We start from the raw sequence: 18,784 nt of genomic DNA, 5'->3' as shown, positions 1-18,784 counted from the left end.
TTCCACACCCCAAGATCCAACTACCTTCATTCAGATCCGTTCCATCCTTCCCCTCTTTGTTTCTCAGACCCTCCTCCTTCTCCTCCTCTCTCTCTCTCTCTTTCATTTATTTCCTTCCTTAATTCACACTCTTTCCCCTTTCCTCCGCCAACACCCCAAGTTGCAATCTTCCCTATGCCGTGATTGTCACCAGATGGGCCCGTAAATGTTGACCTGCGCTGCCTGTCATGGTTTGATCACTTTTAACCAGAAGAATCCAACCAGGTAACAAAAGCTGGTGGGGAGAGAAAGGTGAAGGTTTTAATTATCTTGGCAATTAATTCCACTCCCTATAGCTTGGGGGGGGGCAGCCTCAATGTCAGCGGGGACGTTCATATCCCTGGCGAACCCCTCTAAATGTGGAAGGAGAGGGTGGGGGGATCCACCTGGATTCAGAGCAGAGGATCCAGAGTGGTCCCCAATGTCCCCTGCCCTCCATGGCATTTCCCCATTCAAGTCTTGGGCATTAAGGCTTAAGGGGATTCTCTTTCCATTCCAGGCTGGGCCTTCCTAGCCCCCCTCTTTCTCTCCCCCCCCAGTTTTTTAAAAGCTGTAGTTTTGGTGCATCTGGGCCAAGATGAGAATTTAGCCTTGGCATCTCTGCTGTCTCGGCTGTGGGGGTTAACACACAGGCATGACAGGCTGCCTCGGCTGACCAGGCTCTGGGTGGGAAGCCCGCCAGCCCAGCGCCTGCCTGGTCCCCTCTGTGCTGGTTTCCTCCAAGCGCCAGGCGCAGCGGCGTGTGGATCCGCAGATAAAGAGAGGTCCCGCGGGAGCGCCAAAAGACAGGCCTGGCAGGTCAACAGGCTGAGCTCCTTCCGCTGGTTGCCCAGCGCAGACACCAGTTTCTGAAACCGTTCCATCGGGATAGTTGCCCGTGGGGCAGAAGATGCCAGCACAGGTTGGGCGCTTGGAGAACTGACCTGGAAACCGACGGTCTGATTTGCTGACTTTTTTATTAAAAAGAAATCTATCTGGCCCTTTGCACATTTGAGTCGCATTTGCTCCTGGTACGTTTGCACGAGGGAGGGCAGAAACGGCATCTTGCACGGGCCTTCACTTACATACCTGCTTGAAGGCGAATTAGGATTTAAAAAAAAAGACAGACAAAAGCATGCGTTAAGTGTGTATTCTAAAAGCACTTCTCTGACTGCGGACTCTGAAATTACTCGAGCTGTTTCTATCTGAGTTGATCATCAGTATTCTGATTTTAAGAACTGAGGCCCAAATGGGCCTTAAGGTTCCTTTGCATAACACGTTTTTCAGAGATTCCTCAATGTTATCCGGGCATTTTAGCTCAAGAGCAAAGGGGAACACGATGGAACTAACCAGATCTGCCTGTTTCCTCTCCTCCTGCAGAGACGCTGATGGATTCCACCACGGCCACCGCCGAACTGGGCTGGACGGTGCACCCGGTATCAGGGGTGAGTTTGGGTTGGGGTAAGGGGGGGCTGAAGGCCAGAGGAACTTCATTCAGGTGCCTTGACTTGCAGGATCTTTCTGCGCAGGCTTCGTGACACAAAGGATGTCAGGGAAACAATGTTTGGGGATCATTAGGGTGGTTATCAGCCTTGCTGTAAGATTCGCAAACTCGGTTTTTGAAGACAGCCAAGCAAAATTGCAAAGATGTTTTACAACCAATTTGAGTGGTAATTTTTTCCTGCCTTGCCTTGCCTTTCTCCCTCCCTCCCTCCCTCCCTCCCTCCCTCCCTCCCTCCCTTCTTTCCTTCCTTTCCTTTCCTTTCCTTTCCTTTCCTTTCCTTTCCTTTCCTTTCCTTTCCTTTCCTTTCCTTTCCTTTCCTTTCCTTTCCTTTCCTTTCCTTCCCTCCCTCCATCCCTTCTTTTCTCCCTTCCTTCTCCCTCCCTTTCCTTTCCTTTCCTTTCCTTTCCTTTCCTTTCCTTTCCTTTCCTTTCCTTTCCTTTCCTTTCCTTTCCTTTCCTTTCCTTTCCTTTCCTTTCCTTTCCTTTCCTTTCCTTTCCTCTCCTTTCCTTTCCCTCCCTCCCTCCCTTCTTTTCTCCCTTCCTTCTCCCTCCCTTTCCTTTCCTTTCCTTTCCTTTCCTTTCCTTTCCTTTCCTTTCCTTTCCTTTCCTTTCCTTTCCTTTCCTTTCCTTTCCTTTCCTTTCCTTTCCTTTCCTTTCCTTTCCTTTCCTCCCTCCTTTCCTTTCCTTCCCTCCCTCCATCCCTTCTTTTCTCCCTTCCTTCTCCCTCCCTTTCCTTTCCTTTCCTTTCCTTTCCTTTCCTTTCCTTTCCTTTCCTTTCCTTTCCTTTCCTTTCCTTTCCTTTCTCCCTCCTTCTTTCCTCCCTCCCTCCCTCCCTCCCTCCCTCCCTCCTTCCTCCCATCCTTCCATCCTTCCATCCTTTCTCCCTCCCTCAACCTGGGATCCCTGCACACCTGGGCTGGGCCATCAAGCAGCAGGCAACTGACGGAGAGGAGAGAGACCCTCAGCATACAAATACATGTAATTTTGTGTGCTTTAAACACCTCACTCCCCAAACCCATTTGAGGACCCTCCCCGAAAACATCCAGGGAGAGGGAAAAAGGCAGCAATCACTGTTCGCTGCTCATTTTTAAATTGCATCAAGAAAAACCTCTTGGCAATTTTCTCTTGGAACACTGTAAACTCCTGGAATAATTCCGATAAGGCTGACAGCGCTAATGAATGCAATTAGTTGATTAATTAACTTCGCGGCAGATTAAAAAAATACAGCGTTTAATGGAGGTGTGTGTCTCTGAGAGAGAAGGGTGCAGGGGAGATCAGTGTGAAAAACAACCTCCTTTGTGCTTTGCGCTTTGGATATTTCGCAGAAAACGCACAGATGCTGAATTTAGGGCAGCGTTTGTTCTCCCCAGAGAACCGCTGGCATCCTTCGAGCTGCGCGCTCATTAATCCCCGTTTATGATTCCAAGGTGATTTTCTACCCAGCGTTTGGAACTGCTTTGTCCCCTAGATGACCTACTGGATAAGGGAATCCCTTCCCAGCAATTTAATTTCTCTGAATAAAATACCCTCCATTCCACCATTTTGAAAGGAAGCCTCCGAGAGGCAAGGCACAGTGCAAACAGCAGAATCAAAAGATCCCCCATGGTTTTAAAATGCTGGTGATTTCAAATGCAAGTAACACATCTGGTTGAAAGATACGGCTGGCGGCAAATCTAAAATACCAGGGGTCCCCCCACCCCCCGGTAATCCTTTGGATCGCCCGTACTTTTGCTTGAGATGAGAAACCCAGGGAGCCAAGAAAAAAGAAAGGAAAAAAACGAGGCCCCGGGGCCATTTCTGAGAAGGCCCTGTGGACAATCCTATCCCTTAGTTCAACCATAAAAATCCAACTCAAGGATTGCAGACTTTAAAAAGGGAATGTGTGTTTCCCAAGGCTAGTTCTTGCTCCAAGCAAACAATTACTTACCTTCTGAAATCCCCCTCTGAAACTGCAGATATACTGCCTTTGAACCTGGAGGCTCTACGGAGCTGTCATAGGAGTACTGTACAACCCAGCCTGTCCTCTAAGTAGCAGGTTCCAGTCCTGATCTGCTCTCATGAACATGTTAATCCAAATTCTCAAACCAGTTCTACCTCCCGATTACCCAAGTCCATTAGATACGGCCGTAGCTCCCGAGACACGCAGAAATCAAGGGGAAAAAGATGTTTTGCCCAGAAGAAAACCTGGGGAGACTTTTAGTTTTCCTCCAAATTTTTGGACTGCTGACATTTTTACTAGGGAAATAAAATGGGGAATGTTTCCTCCTCCCTCCCCGTCTTTACCTCTCTAGGCCGAGAAATGATGAATCATTCCGTATGCAATTCATCATCACACATATATGTGTCTGTGAAGCTACGCAGGCCCCAGAAAAGGGTCTGAGAATGAGTAATGATGCAAAATACCTCCTCCCCTTGGTTCTTGCATGGCCAGAGTGTCTTCCAGCAGGAACCGTTTGCCGTTCTGAGTGCCGATCCAGGTTGGCCTTGTCCGCCTCTCGCTATCACGAGAGAGCAGCGCTCGCATTAAAGCGAGGGAGTTCCCACGGGCGTCTCCTTGCTTTCATTCCACGTTAGGCTTCAAAGCCTCTTTTTTTTCCAAGTTGCAAAGTTGCCAATGGCTCGATTAGGCCTTGGGCAGAATCCAGCCCGCTGGGTGTTTTCTTTACAGCTCCGTTTCGCTGCCGGGCATGAAGAGCGCAAAGCATTTTTAGGACAAGTGGGCCACACCTTACGGCACCAAGGGACACTCAGGAGAGAATCAGCCCTGAACAGATCCGTGCTAAACTCCATCCTCCAATTTCCCCCAGGCGGATTCCCCTTTGCAAAATTCGCCTTTGCAAAAGAGGCTTTTGGTTTTCTGCCTTATTCTCAGAATGTTTTAGAATGTCTTAGTGGGGCATTATTGAATGTATTGTAGCTTAGTTTACCTTAGTTAATTCTTATTGATTGTTTTTTCTGTAACATACTTATCCATCATTTTGTTGGCCCTACTTTTTAATCTTAAAAAAAAAAAAAAAGGAAGGAAGGAAGGAAGGAAGGAAGGAAGGAAGGAAGGAAGGAAGGAAGGAAGGAAGGAAGGAAGGAAGGAAGTAAGTTTCTCATTTATTGCACTTCAGGAAAATGTGGGAGATTACAAAGCCTGCAGATCATGAGAAAGTTTGGATAGAGATAGAGATCCAACCTCTCCCATCCTCTGCAGGCTCTCTGACATTTTCCTGAAGTGCAATAAATGAGAAAGTTTCTTCCTTCCTTGGTGTGAAGGTGGCCAGCGCTCCACTCTCTCATAACTAAAAGTGCAGGAGCCACGTTCTCGACAAATGAGAATTTCATTGAAATATTCTTCTCATTCGGAACACCAACACGCAGATGCTCTTCATTTTCCATCAGTTGGAATAAACTGGTTCGTTAGACCGACAAATTCAATGTCTTGAATTTGCAAAATGATGACGATTTGCAAATCCTTTGGTCCGAAAGAAGACGCTTTCGGTTGCTGTCCTGTAATAGGCAAGGATTTCAAAGCCACAGATTGAGGGTCATTCCAGGAAGGTGCACATCTGCTCTGTAGTCTTGCTGGAGACCTCCAGGGCTGTGTTTGCGTCTCTTCTCTGCAGTGGGAGGAAGTGAGCGGCTACGACGAGAACATGAACACCATCCGGACATATCAAGTGTGCAATGTCTTTGAATCCAGCCAGAATAACTGGTTACGGACAAAGTATATCCGAAGACGAGGGGCTCACCGGATCCATGTGGAGATGAAGTTTTCCGTCCGCGATTGCAGCAGCATCCCCAACGTCCCAGGATCTTGCAAGGAAACCTTCAACCTTTACTACTACGAATCGGATTACGACGCAGCTACAAAAAGCTTTCCCACCTGGATGGAGAACCCTTGGGCCAAGGTGGACACCATCGCAGCCGACGAGAGCTTCTCCCAGGTGGATCTTGGGGGACGGGTGATGAAGATCAACACGGAGGTGCGGAGCTTCGGGCCCGTCTCCAAGAACGGATTTTATTTGGCCTTCCAAGATTACGGGGGTTGCATGTCCTTAATCGCGGTCCGCGTCTTTTACCGCAAGTGCCTGCGCATCATCCAGAATGGCGCCATCTTCCAGGAGACACTGTCCGGAGCGGAGAGTACGTCTTTGGTAGCGGCCAGAGGCACTTGTATCCCCAATGCTGAAGAGGTGGATGTCCCCATCAAATTGTATTGCAATGGGGATGGTGAATGGCTGGTACCCATCGGGCGCTGCATGTGCAAGTCCGGCTATGAATCGGTGGAGAATGGCACCGTCTGCAGGGGTAAGTGAGCTGCGCTGCAGCTTGTTTTCAGCTTGGGTTCGTGAGTGGCTGGCTGGAGCAAGGAGAGGAGAGGAAGGACTGCAAAGGAGCGATGTAATGGTCTGTAGGAACGACTTTGGGAGGCAGGAGGAAGAGCTGCAGACTAGACAGCAGTTGGATAAGAGGCAGCTGAGGCCACAGAAGGAAAAGGGATGTGGGAAGCATCTTAGAAAGGACCCTCCCTAGGCTGTAAAGGCGACGGGGGAGAAATGTACTTTCAGAGTTGCAAGATTTTGTTAATGTATCCTTACAATTAAGTAGAATTAATTCATGTTGGCATGCTTCTTTTCTGGACTAGGCTAATATCAATCTTGCAAGTCTCAAAGTTTTAAGGAAGGATGCATTTTATAATAATTGACCACACACAGTCTATGTTGATAAGCAACCTGTTCCTAATTTGCAAGAAATCGCAGGTCTTCAATCCACTGAGTAACTGGAACCATGAATTTATCTTTCTGATGTTGAAATATTTCTCTCTTAGGAAATATGATCTTTCTAAAGGGCCTCTAGGTAATGGGTGGAATTTTATAAGTCAAAATATGGGTTGTTTGGAATGTACTCAATGCACGAAGCCGACCATCGTGGCTCAGTGTAGGTGCGAAACTGGCCATTTGTAACGGTGTGTGGGAAAGACCTTGGGAGACAGGAGGAAGAGCCGCAGACTAGGCAACAGTCAGATAAGGGAGGGCATAGCCCACAGCTGCATAGTGGGTAGAGAAAGAGTCTCAGAAAGGACCCTCCCTAAGTTATCAGGCTGTAAAGGGGACGGGGGGAGAGATGTACTTTCAGACTTGAAAGATTCTGTTAATGCAGCCTAACAATAAAGTAGAATTAGTTCATCTGGTCGTGTTTCCTGCCTGGTCTACCTACTAAGGCTGACATCACCTGAGCTTTTTCTGTCTGATAGATCATGATGCCAGTTTCTGGTTCTCTTCAGTCCCTCGCGTCAGGTTGCCCTTCAAACCAAGAATCGTCCCTTCCTCTGTATTAGAAGTCACAATGAGAAAACAGCGGCACCGGGGCTCATCTGACTTGTCAGATTGTCAAGGCTGACAAGCAGTACCTTCAGCTCAGACCCAGAGCTGCAAGTTCACTGGAGCAAGGTGACAGGCAAACGCAAATGTGACTTCTACGCGTATATACAGTGCGAGCTGCCCGTGTCGTCTTGTTTCTCTTTCAGTGTTTTGTTTCTGTTGCCTGGCTGCCCCGGACCCCAGTGATCTGCATGGGGGTCCAAAAAATCAAGATGGCATTGCATCAGTGCAAATAAAGTCCCACCCCTTTTACCCACATATAAAAGGGATGGAGGGTCGATTTATCCATGGGTGGGATGTTTTTCATGGTATTTTGGTTGGAAATTTGAGGGTCAGCTTATCCATGGATGGGCTTATCTGTGAATATATACAGTAATGTTTGTACAGTCCTCAGTTAATGACGGTCTGAAGTTATGACAGCCTTGGAAAAAGTGCTTTATGGCCTGTACTCGCACTTACAACCGTAGCAAACCATTGCACCACCCCCACAGTCACATGATTGCAATTTGGGCCCTTGGCAACTGGCTCGCGTTTACGCCAGTTGCAGCGTCCTGCGGTCACATGATCACAATTTGCGACCTTTTTTGCTGGTTTCTGGCAAAAAATGTCCATTGGGGAAGCTGGATTCACTTAGCGACCACATGATTTGCTTAATAGTCACGTGATTCTCTTTATGACCATTGTAAAAATGGTGATAAAATCGGGACCGGTCATGTGGTGACTCACTTAATGACCACCCCACTTAACAACCAATTTTCCAGTCCCTATTGTCATTAAGTGAGGGCTACCTGTAGATAGACGAACACAACCAATGCTTTTTGGAGAGATTTTTTTAAAGGGATTTTTCAGGAACACTTTCCAGAAAATGGAAGGAATGGGAACTAGAGGAAAGAGGAATTGAATGGGCACATAACTCTGGTTTCTGGCATTAAGCCAGAGTTTAGACTGAAAATAGAGTTGCAGGTTCGGGCAACCCCCGTTGTCTTACCAGGCCGACCATCCTCTTAAACCATTTGAGCAAAGGATGCAAGGAGAGACACGGTTTCTGGTTCTCTGATTTAGGGTTAAGCGAGTTGTGCGAACCCAACCCCGTTCGCTTCCTTTGTTTTTCTCAAGTCAGCCCAGGGATTGTACGGCTCTTGGTGTTCCTGAGGATTGAGGAGAACACCGCTCGTTTTGGCAGGCTCTTAAGTGTGGCTTGCTAATTCATCCTAGCCTTGCTTTTAATTTACATTGTTAAAATATTTGTATCCTGGAACTTAACGTTTCCATTTCTGCCAGCCGTCTTGACTGTTCAGCTGAATCTCGGTCTAAAATGTCTGGCTTCCACAGCACCTAGAGAATCACCTCTGTTTTGCTAAGCCTTTTCTGAGCCCCGCACAGACTTGCCGGGGCGGTGGGGGGGGCGGGAGGAAAAAACTAATTAAAACCAGATTCTGTAAATCTGCAGAGCTTCGTTGTACATTTGGCGCGGTGGAGGAATTTCCCAGAGAAAGGATGCTCGTAAGACTCTAGGTTTTTTTGATATTCAAAAAGTGCTATTGTTTTTGCGAACGTTTCCCATCATTTGTTCAATATCGGCCGGTTGCGCTATAGGAAAGGCGAAGCTTTAGTTTTGCGCCTCGGCTTGCAAGGTGGAAGCAGCACACGCTTTCATGAACCGATTCTGCGCTTCGAGAAAAGATTCTTTGAACGTTTCTTTCTCCGCGTCTTTCCCATGGTTTGTGCTATGCTTGAGTTGGCCAGTAATGGGTCTCCCTCTTTTCAATATCCTTTACGCAGGCATTGGGTCTTTATTCTCTGCATTTATTTAAAGAGTCGTCGTACCTTGCTCTTGAAAGAGAAAGCTTCTTAGAAACACCAAGCAAGGCCGTTCTTGCTCTTGGGCTTACCCTCTAAAAGACGCGGCATGCAAGGAAAGGGGGAGGGGGAGGGCAGATGAAAAAAGCAAGCACAGGGTTCCGCTGAAATGGAACTGCTCTTATAACAAGCGCTGCATCCATTAGTTGTCTGTAGCAAGGTGGAGCTTTGCTTGAGCGAGGGAGACAAAGGCTGAATTAATCAGAACCCTGCCCAGTGCAGCAATGCTAATTAAAACACAATGGGAAGGTGGGAAGGGACCTTGAAAGCCATCTAGTCCACCCCCAGCCCAGTGCAGGAATTCACCCCGGTAGATGGCAGTTTAAACACCCCCAACGAAACCCGGCTGGGTGACCTTGGGCCAGTTATTCTCTCTCAGCCTAGCCCACTCCACCCTACAGGGTTGTCGTTGTGGATTTGTTTGTCTGGGGAATTCTGGGAGTTGAAGTCCACCCATCTGTCAGTTGAGAAAGACTGGTCTAGAAGCAAGACACGCTGTCGCCTCTTGGTCCAGCATCCGCGAACCCCTGGAGAGATGCTGCTTGTAGGCATAAACCAGGACAGCTTTGGGGCTGAGGGCAAGGAGGCCACCTGGAGAGGCCTCCAGGCTCCCCAGAACTCAGCGAGTCCTGCAATGAACTTGGCTGGTCTTCCAGACGTGGGCCTGCCTCACAGACGTCAGACGCCCGCAGCAACCTCTTGAATGGGGGACGTCAGCCGAGATGGGCTCAGAAGTCAGAAAACGGTGCTGCCGGAAGGGTGCAACTGAGCAAAGATTTCCCCTTACTCAAGTCCGGGCACTCGTAAAATCCAGAGTCTGTTAGCTATAAGCGTATGTGAAAGTAGGGATGAGGCGAGAGAGGCCCCTTCCTGCTCCTGCTCCTGCTCCTGCTCCTCCTCCTCCTCGGTTTTTTAAAATCAGAGATAATAAAAAAGAGGTTTTCTTTGGATCCGGGGCGTTTGAGAGAAATGGCATTGCTGCCGTCCTGATAGACTCCCGTTCATTTTCTTCCTTTAAAGCTGCTGTCCCCAGTCCTTCCCACCCTTTTCCCGGAGCATCGAGTTTTTCCCTTCTGCAGTGGGGAACCGACCTCCAAACCCGGCCAGGAGAAGCTCTTGCGGGTCCCTGCGCCCACTTCCAGTCCATCTCCCGGGCAGATGTTTTGGAAAAGGCGGAGTGGGCCATCTCGGCTCCAGAAGATCCCAAAGGGAGTGGGGCAGAGTCCCTGCTGGGGGATTTTGGGATCCCCCAAACCTTCTGCCCCGTCTGCCCCCCCAAACCCCATGAGCAACCTCTGCACCAGTTTGAGACCAGTTTGACAGCTGGCCTCGCTGTCATTGTGCTGCTGGCCCCCTCTTCGCTGGGTTTTCGGGTTCAGTCGTGGCTCTGTGTGGCCAGAATTGGCAAATGAGAAAGGCGGGGGGGGGGGCAGGGATGAAAAAGAATTAAAGCAGAACGAAGTTAAAGAATTCAAATATTAGCAGTTTGGTCTTCCCAGGACAAGAAGGGTGGGTCAAGAATCTGAGTTAAAAACTAGATTTACTTTGTATTTAGATGTATCGCTCACCTTTCCTCCAGGAGCTTGAAGTTAAATGATTCAGGACGAGCACTCCCTTCTCATTTTCTCCCCTACAACAATCCTGCGAGGCCGGTTGGGCTGAGAGAATGAGAGAGAGGCTGGGCCAAAATCACTTGGTGCTCTTGTGGCCGTAGAGGGAGCTGAACCGGGATCTTGGCCATCTGGGTCCCAGGCTCTGCCCACTGCACCACACTACCCTTGCTTCTGATCCAGAAACTGTAAGGAAGCTGAACGGAGATGGAATTGCAGGATTTTGCAAGAGTCCGGCCTGTCTTTGCAGGGGAGGGGAGGCAGGTCCTGGTGTGAGTGTGTGTGTGTGTGTGTGCAGCGCTCTGCAACACCCCCCCCCCCGCGGCTGAATGCAATGCTGGCGCTTGCTTTTTCGTCACTGCCGAGAGAGCTCCAACGCCTTTAATTAAAGACAATTACTGCTTTCAGACCCTCTCTTTGGCTCAGCAGCCTTGTTTGCAAACACACAGCTGTGGGGGCTTTTGTGTCCTTGGGCGCAGGCGGCCCCCTCCCTCTCCCTCCTTGCCAAGCTGCACAGATCTGCTTCTGTTACCAGCACCCTCCCCGAAGCGCCGAGGAAGGGTGCAGGCTTGCAACAGGCCAGGCGCGGGGCCGGTGGGGAAGGGGGCAAGGGCAGGCAGATGTGGGGGGGGCGGGAAGACCCTTGGAAGGGAAATTTGGCTCCCCAGGCCACGGAGGGAACCGATCGACGCCAGCCAGAGCCGACAGGGAGGAAGGCACCTGAGACGCAAATTGCCCAGCGGACTTCAAAAAGGACTCCTTTTACCTAAAGCTGTTGACTGGCACCCGAGTTTCCATGCCTTGCTGCAACGCGGTACCGTAGCATCAAACGGCCCAGCTCGAATCTCCACTCAGGCCTTGGTATCGCTCTCATGTCGACTGATCTCTCCCTTTTCCTCTAGGAACTCAGAGGAGCATGCATGGCACTCCAGATTCAAATAAAATAAATCTTACTACGGCCATCCACCGCCGTAAGGGGACAGGCACCGACGTGGGGCTCCGGGCTGAAAGGCAGAGGCTGGTTCAGAGTCCACCGTCCAGTGCTATGGCTGAGGGAGGTCTTCAACCAGGCGAGTTGCGAGGGTTAAATTAGGGAGGAAGTTTAATGGTGGAAAAAATAAAACATCTGGATAGGCCTATCTAACAGGGGGGGCGGCAAACTTCGGGGAGGCTTTTGGAGGTTGTCGGTTGGAAAGAGATGGGGACACATCTCATATGTTGGCAGCTCTGGCTTTGGGGGAATTTGATGGGTTTTCTTTTTATTGTAGGGCTCAAACTCCTGTTTTCATGTGTTTTGCACTCAAAACACTGGCTCCCTGAATCGTTCTGGGGCCACCATGGCTCACTCATTTGGCTCCAGTTTAAAATGGATGGAAGGATGGAAGACCTGGAGTTTAAGATGGGTGGGGGAGGGAGGGAGGGAGGGAGGGAGGGAGGACCTGGAGTTTAAGATGGATGGATGGATGGATGGAAAGGAGGGAGGGAGGGAGGGAGGGAGGGAGGAAGGAAGGAAGGAAGGAAGGAAGGAAGGAAGGAAGGAAGGAAGGAAGGAAGGAAGGAAGGGAGGGAGGAGTAGAGAAGGAGGGAGGGAGGAAGGAAGGAAGGAGTACAGAAGGAGGGAAGAAGGAAGGAAGGATTACAGAAGGAGGGTGGGAGGAAGGAAGGAAGGAAGGAAGGAAGGAAGGAAGGAAGGAAGGAAGGAAGGAAGGAAGGAAGGAAGGAAGGGAGGAGTAGAGAAGGAGGGAGGGAGGAAGGAAGGAAGGAGAACAGAAGGAGGGAAGAAGTAAGGAAGTATTACAGAAGGAGGGAGGTAGGGAGGGAGGGAGGGAGGGAGGGAGGAAGGAAGGAAGGAAGGAAGGAAGGAAGGAAGGAAGGAAGGAAGGAAGGAAGGAAGGAAGGAAGGAAGGAAGGAGGACCTGGAGTTTAAGATGGATGGATGGATGGATGGATGGATGGATGGATGGATGGATGGAAAGAAGGAGAGAGGGAGGGAGGGAAGGAGGGAGTACCTGGAGTTTAAGATGGATGGATGGATGGAAAGGAGGGAGGGAGGGAGGGAGGGAGGGAGGGAGGAAGGAAGGAAGGAAGGAAGGAAGGAAGGAAGGAAGGAAGGAAGGAAGGGAGGGAGGAAGGAAGGGAGGGAGGGAGGGAGGGAGGAGTAGAGAAGGAGGGAGGAAGGAAGGAAGGAGTACAGAAGGAGGGAAGAAGGAAGGAAGGATTACAGAAGGAGGGAGGGAGGAAGGAAGGAAGGAAGGAAGGAAGGAAGGAAGGAAGGAAGGAAGGAAGGAAGGAAGGAAGGAGTAGAGAAGGAGGGAAGAAGGAAGGAAGGATTACAGAAGGAGGGAGGAAGGAAGGAAGGAAGGAAGGAAGGAAGGAAGGAAGGAAGGAAGGAAGGAAGGAAGGAAGGAAGGAAGGAAGGAAGGAGGACCTGGAGTTTAAGATGGATGGATGGATGGATGGATGGATGGATGGATGGATGGATGGATGGATGGATGGATGGAAGGGAGGTTGGCTGGCTGGCTGGCTGGTTGGTTGTTGAAAGCAGAGATGGGGCACAATTCCAGTTGCAGAAGAAAATCAAGGCGAATGGCAAAGAAAGATCATTTCCGATTAAAGAGGGGCAGAGAAGACAAAGCAACGAAGTAGGAGGGGTTTACTACACAAGATTATTAACTCCCCACACCAATGAACACAACCCCTAATGTCTGTGCTTTGCTGTGCTCGCGTAACACGTGTGGCCCACAGCAAGGAAGCGTGGCCTGTCTTAACATCCCAGCTCACACGATGTGCAGCAAACAGGCCGCCTTTCCCAGCGCGTTGTTCTCGGAAGCCCTCCCGAAAGAGCTCTGTGCTTTAACAGACAAAACCACATTACAAAGAAATGCCAGCTTTGTTTTTTTGTTTTTTTAACCGCACGTCCAGCCACTTCATGGGTTTAGACTCAAATTTCCCTGCATTTCCTCCTTACAAATCCCAGGAAACCAAACTGCTGAGTTTACGCCATCCGGCTGCAAAAAATTCACCCGCTTCAGCAGACGCGTGAAGCCCACTGAGGTGCCAAGCTTTGGTTGGCAGCTCAGCATTCCTCGCAAACCAAGATGCTTGGCTTGCTCAGCAAACCGGCCTCGAGACAAACCACGGCTTCACGCTCCCTGGAGGCTGAATTTTGCAAGCCGCGGTCGGAGGCTGGGCACGGCGGGCACCCCCTCCTGTGCTTTCCAAATGGGAAGGCTCCGAGGTTGCTTCTCGAAGGCCAACCTTCGTGGGGGCTCCCTTGCATGCCTCACGCAGCAGACAAGCCAAGATGGTTTGATTTGATTCCAGGCCAGGCCTCGTCCTTCTGCTCCACTTCCTTCTCAGCTCCTCTCAGTTGGCCTGTAAAATTCCCCCTCCTCTTTCATCACCCAGACCAAGAATCTGCTTTAGATTAGTTCGACAATCCTGTAAAGTTTCCAGGTAACCATCCTCCTCCTTCTCTCCTTGGCCCGGCTGCTTGCAGCCTCGAGTCATTTTTCCTGGGACGTAAAAGCGTGCCGCTTCAAAGTAATGACCGTCCGTAGAAGCGGAATCAAACCAGATCGATAGATCGTGCCCTCCCTGTCACTTGATTTTTGGACGACTGCCCTGCAGCCGTCCCGAAAGCGAGGTGAGACCCTCGGAGAGGAAGACGTTGCAGAGCTTGGGCTCCGGCCTCCCCAAAATCTTTTCAGAGCTTTAGGCTAAATGGGCCAAGCTCTCCATGCCCAGCGTTCCTGGGCGCTTGCCTTCAAAGTCTTCCAGCAAAAAATTGAACCATTTTTATCAGTTCGGAGCGTCCTCTGGCATTTGAATAGCCTCGCAAAGTCCACGCGGGTCGGGTCAAAAGCTACACTTGACTTAATATAATTTAAACTTTAAAATTAATTCAAGTCATACATTCACTCTCCTATATTTATTCATTGCCCCTTTCTTCACTCTTTCCATCTCTCTCTCTGTCTCGTGAAGAAATATATATCTGCCTCCTTGGCTGTTAGGCTTGGTTCCCCCATTTAAAGGAAGTGGGAATTGAATTGATTTAATTTTAAAGTTTTCAAATAATTTATTTCATGTCCCAGTTTTGACTCGTTTAATAATTAAAGATAAAATTCAATTTGCTTGATCAAAGAAATGGTTTAATTAATTTAATGCAAAACCCAAATCCTTTACAGAATGGGTGGCTGCTTGCTCATCAGATGCTAGCCGTGGTTTGCGTTAATCTTGGCTAGTTTTCTTTGCGGGTGGAGCAACCCTGCTGATTTGCGTGGGCGTCCACAGGGGCAGTGAGTGACGTCACAGGAATCATGACATCACCGCAAAGCAATACGAAGGACGTCGTCTGCATTCTTCATGCATCTTCGTGGGGTTCCACTGGTCACTTATGGTGGACGGGTTAGTTCCTAGTTCAGTATATCGTGCAGAGCCAAAAAACGGGTTAATTTGTTGTGTCATCTTTGCTTTAATCTCCAAAGCAGCTGATAAATGGCGAGAAGGTGAGGCATCAAGCAGTAAGTTGCTGGAATGCAGTTGCAGCAACCACAAAAGATCTAAAGAATGACTCACAACCAATGAATAAATATTCCGGGAACCAAGAGTTGGACTTTAAAAAAGAAGAAAAGAAAAAAGAAAAAAAGAAAAGGAAAGAAAAGAAAAGAGGGGAGGGAGGGGGGGAGAGAGGGAGGGAATTTAATTATTGGAACTATTTGTTATTGTTTCGCTCTTTTTTTGTTGTTGTTCAGTAATTAAAGCTTTTCCCTCCTTCCCTAGCAGTAGAGATGCCCGGTGTATCCACTAGAATTGATTGACTGATTGATTGATTGATTGATTAAGTGCCATCAGGTTGCTTTCAACTCCTAGCAGCCACATAGATAGATGTTCTCCAGGAAGATCTGTCCCCACCCTGGTCTTTGAGGTCTTCCATGGTGCCCCCATTGCTGCTGTAACTGAGCCCTCCACCTTGCTGTTGGCCATCATCTTCCCTTCTTTCCTTCCGCCTTTCCCAGCGTCAGAGCCTTCTCCAAGCCTTCGCATCATGTGTCCAAAGTAGGATCATTTGAGCCTGGTTATTTGTGCCTCGAGTGAGAATTGTAGATTGATTTATTCAGTGATCCATCGGTTTGTTTTCTTGGCTGTCCATGGCGTTCCCAAGCGTCTTCTCCACACCCAAGCCCAAAGGCGTCAACGCTCTTCCTCTCCTGCTCCTTCCAAGTCCAACTTCCGCTTCCATGGGGGTCACAGGGAAGACCGTGGCTTGCACGGTTCTGATCTTTGTAGGCAGAGACACATCCCGGCTTCTGAATGTCTTCTCCAAGGTCTTCATGGCTGCCCTACCAAGCGCTGGTATTTCTCGACCGCTGGTTCCTTGACTGTTGACGTTGATCCTCAAAGGCAGAAGCGTCCACCACTTCCATATCTTGATTGTCAGTTCTAAGGCTGGCTGTTCTACCTGTTGTCGCTAGTTTGCTCTTCTTTAGATTTAATTTTAGTCGCATTTTTTCACTGTCCTCCTTGACTTTCATTACCAGAGCTGGCAGATCCTTTGCATTTTCAGCTTATCAGCGAAGGGTCATCAGCATAGCGCAGGTTATCGATGGTTCCTCCTCCAGTTTTAAAACCACGCTCATTTTCTTCCAATTCAGCTTCACTTTATATATGTTCAGTGCAGAGGTTGAATAAATAGGGGGAGAAGGTACACTCCCTTGTCGCCCCCCTTTGCTGATTTGGACCCGTTCTGTTTTGCCCAGTTCTGTCCAGACGGGGCTTCCGGGCCTGGATATAACTTTCTCAGGAGGACGACGAGACATTTGGGGATACCCATTTTTCTGAGCACGTTCCATAACTTAACCCATCTACAGGGAGGGGTGTCAAAAAAATCAAGGTGGTGGCTGTAGGCCTGGAAGCTTTGGGGAGCTGAGAGTTAAATTTCGAGAACAGAGGACTGAAGGAGACAGAATAGTGAAATGGAGCATTTAATGCCACAGAGGGGGCCAACCTACGTTTCTCTTTCAGCCCTGGAGATGGGATTTCCCCCCCACTGGTTTTGGGCTGATGTTTGTTTCTATTTGCCTTTTCTTAAGTCAGTTCCAGGATATATAAATTTGGGGGGGGGGTCATTTCCACCAAACAAGGGCCCAAAATGGTGCCGCTGATTTCTTTTACAATGGCACGCTCCCCAGATTTTAGCAGCGTTGTCAGAGAAAGCCCCAAGAGTCGGGCATGCATACGGACCCCGGTGCCTACAAGAAGCGCAATTGGGGGCCTCCAGACTAGACCCCTAACCCAGATTGGCTATGCCTGGGATGGCCAGGCTGGTCCCGTGGTCCCAGAGCCCCCGGATGGGGGAGGCTGTTGCAGGAGATGAAAAACTGAAGCCCCCCGACGTTGGGATTTTCTCCCCGAGCTTTGTCTGTTTCTCGCCTCTGCCCTTTAATGCTCTCGCGGTTCTCGCCGGGTTCGTGGCGGCTGTGTTTCCCCAAGCCCCCGTTGGGCTCTGCGCCCATTGCCATGGAAACCGCTTTCGGCAGCTGGAATCCGTGCCCGGCCGGCGTGCCCGGCCAGATTTTCAAGCTGCAGTGCCTGTAGCTATTCCGAGATGGCAAGCCACATTGGAGAAACCACCCAGCCCCAGCTGAAACCTTTGCTCTCGAGCTGAGCATCACAGTTGGACAGCTGGGCTGGGCGGACGAGGGATTTCTGGAGCCATAAAAATCCCCCGGTTTTCAATTTCAGTGGGCTTCCTCAGCCCCCCCTGCAAGGATTAAGGCAGATCCAAAGGGGAAAAGTGGGCAGGCTGGGCAGGATTAGGCGAGTTGGGGAAGATCTCTCCCAAACTAATTCCACCTTACAAAAGCCCAGCGGGCATGCTTGGGGCAAAGACGTTTCCCCCTTCCCTGGCACTTCCACATCAAGAGCCCCAAGCACCGGGAATTCCAGGAAGCGCCGAAGAAGAAGAGAGGGGTCTTCTCCCTGCTCGTAGAAAGATAGCCAGGCAGGGCGTTTTTCAAGACTGATACTCGCAAAGTTGAGGATATTAAGAGCAGGGCTAAAAAGATGCTTTCGCCCGCCAACTTCCTAGAAGGATCGACAAATTAAAAGGCGCTTGCCCGTTAATAGAAAGCCCAAGTCCAGAGTTAGGATGTTGGCCAGCTTAGAAGACAAGCTGTTTTTAAAAGCTTCGGAGCTGCAGCAGAACTGGGTTCGTTCCAGAAGATCAATAGCGATTTAATTTCATTTCATCCAGCTTAGCTGTCTCCCTTCTAAAGGGCCCTTGAGCTTTCAGCACCCTAAAAGTTTCCCCCATCTAAAAATGACTTCTTTTTTTTTCTGAGTGGCGGGTACCCCCAGCGCTGAGGCTCGCTCACCTGTTGAAAAGCTGCTGGAGGTCGCATTTTATGAAAAGGCAGTTGCTTTCGTGAACTGCGGCTGACTTCTTCAGATGCTCTGTGCTTGAAAACCACGCCACCCACAAAACAAATATAAGCCACGCTGTGCCAACAGCTGGCACGGACCTGCACTCAGAATCAGAAATTCTGGACTTCATTTCCCATCAGCCCCCAAAGCATGCCCACTGGAATTATGGGGGTTTTGCAAGCGCTACTACCCTGATAAATTTCAAGCAGGATTCGGAGTTTGCAAACCACGTGCTGGGAAACCATTGGGGGGTGGGGGGCTTTGCATGCCTGAAACCTGGTCCCTGTCAGTTTCAAAGGATTATAACTGGGTAAAGTCTCCCCCCGCTACCACACACATCCAGACCACCCAAAAAAGTTAAGGAAGAACTTGTAATTATTATTTACAACAGTGGTCTTCTGCCATGCAGCCAAAAAGGCTCCCAGAATTATTGACTAATAAAAGTAAAAGAGGGGAAGTATAGATATTCTTCTCCTGCAGGGTTTTAACGTAAAAGCTATGTCACGAAAGGAAGAAGGAGCAGGGAGGGAAGAGGAAAACAGCACACACCGGGCTCCAAATGACGAACAACAGATGAGAAGCTGGAGAAATCATTCCCCAACTGCTTTCTCTCTGCGGCAGCGCGATAGTGGATGGAGGATTAACCCTCTATACGTATAAATCACGAATGCGTATAAGCCAAGCCGGGTCAGACCCTTTGGGTAAAGAAAAACAGTTTGGGGATGATTTAAAGCAGAGACCTTGCAGCAGCTGGGGAGCCGCGTCACCTTTTCCCTGCTCCGTGTTTTTTTGCACCTCCCCTCGGCAGATCTTAGATGCGTGGGAATAAATCTTTCCTAAAATTCCTAAAACTTTGAGGGGGGGGAGGCAACTGAAATGGAAATTGAGAAGCACCTTTCCCCCTATTTCTCAACCTTGGCCACTTTAAGACCTGTGGACTTCAACTCCCAGAATTCCCCAGCCAGCCTTGCTGGCTGGGGAATTCTGGGAGTTGAAGTC

The 18,784-nt window shown here is 49.5% G+C and overlaps 1 protein-coding gene across 1 annotated transcript in view; it reads left to right on the top strand.

The window, feature by feature from the left end:
* Positions 1-1,379: 1,379 nt before the first annotated feature.
* EPHB2 (EPH receptor B2) overlaps positions 1,380-18,784 on the top strand; it is a 47,934-nt gene continuing 30,529 nt past the window's right edge. The window contains exons 1-2 of the mRNA XM_088136680.1: positions 1,380-1,463; positions 5,133-5,817. Coding sequence (XP_087992806.1) covers positions 1,407-1,463; positions 5,133-5,817 — 742 coding nt within the window. The 5' untranslated portion in view covers positions 1,380-1,406. The remainder of the gene's footprint in view (positions 1,464-5,132; positions 5,818-18,784) is intronic.

This window comes from Python bivittatus, unplaced genomic scaffold (assembly GCF_059951505.1).
Source record: "Python bivittatus isolate LINGU-HERP-01145 unplaced genomic scaffold, Pbiv_v1 ctg000090_np1212, whole genome shotgun sequence".
NCBI lineage: Eukaryota > Metazoa > Chordata > Lepidosauria > Squamata > Pythonidae > Python > Python bivittatus.
Note: the sequence above shows the minus strand (reverse complement) of the source record. Positions and strands in the feature narration are given on the sequence as shown.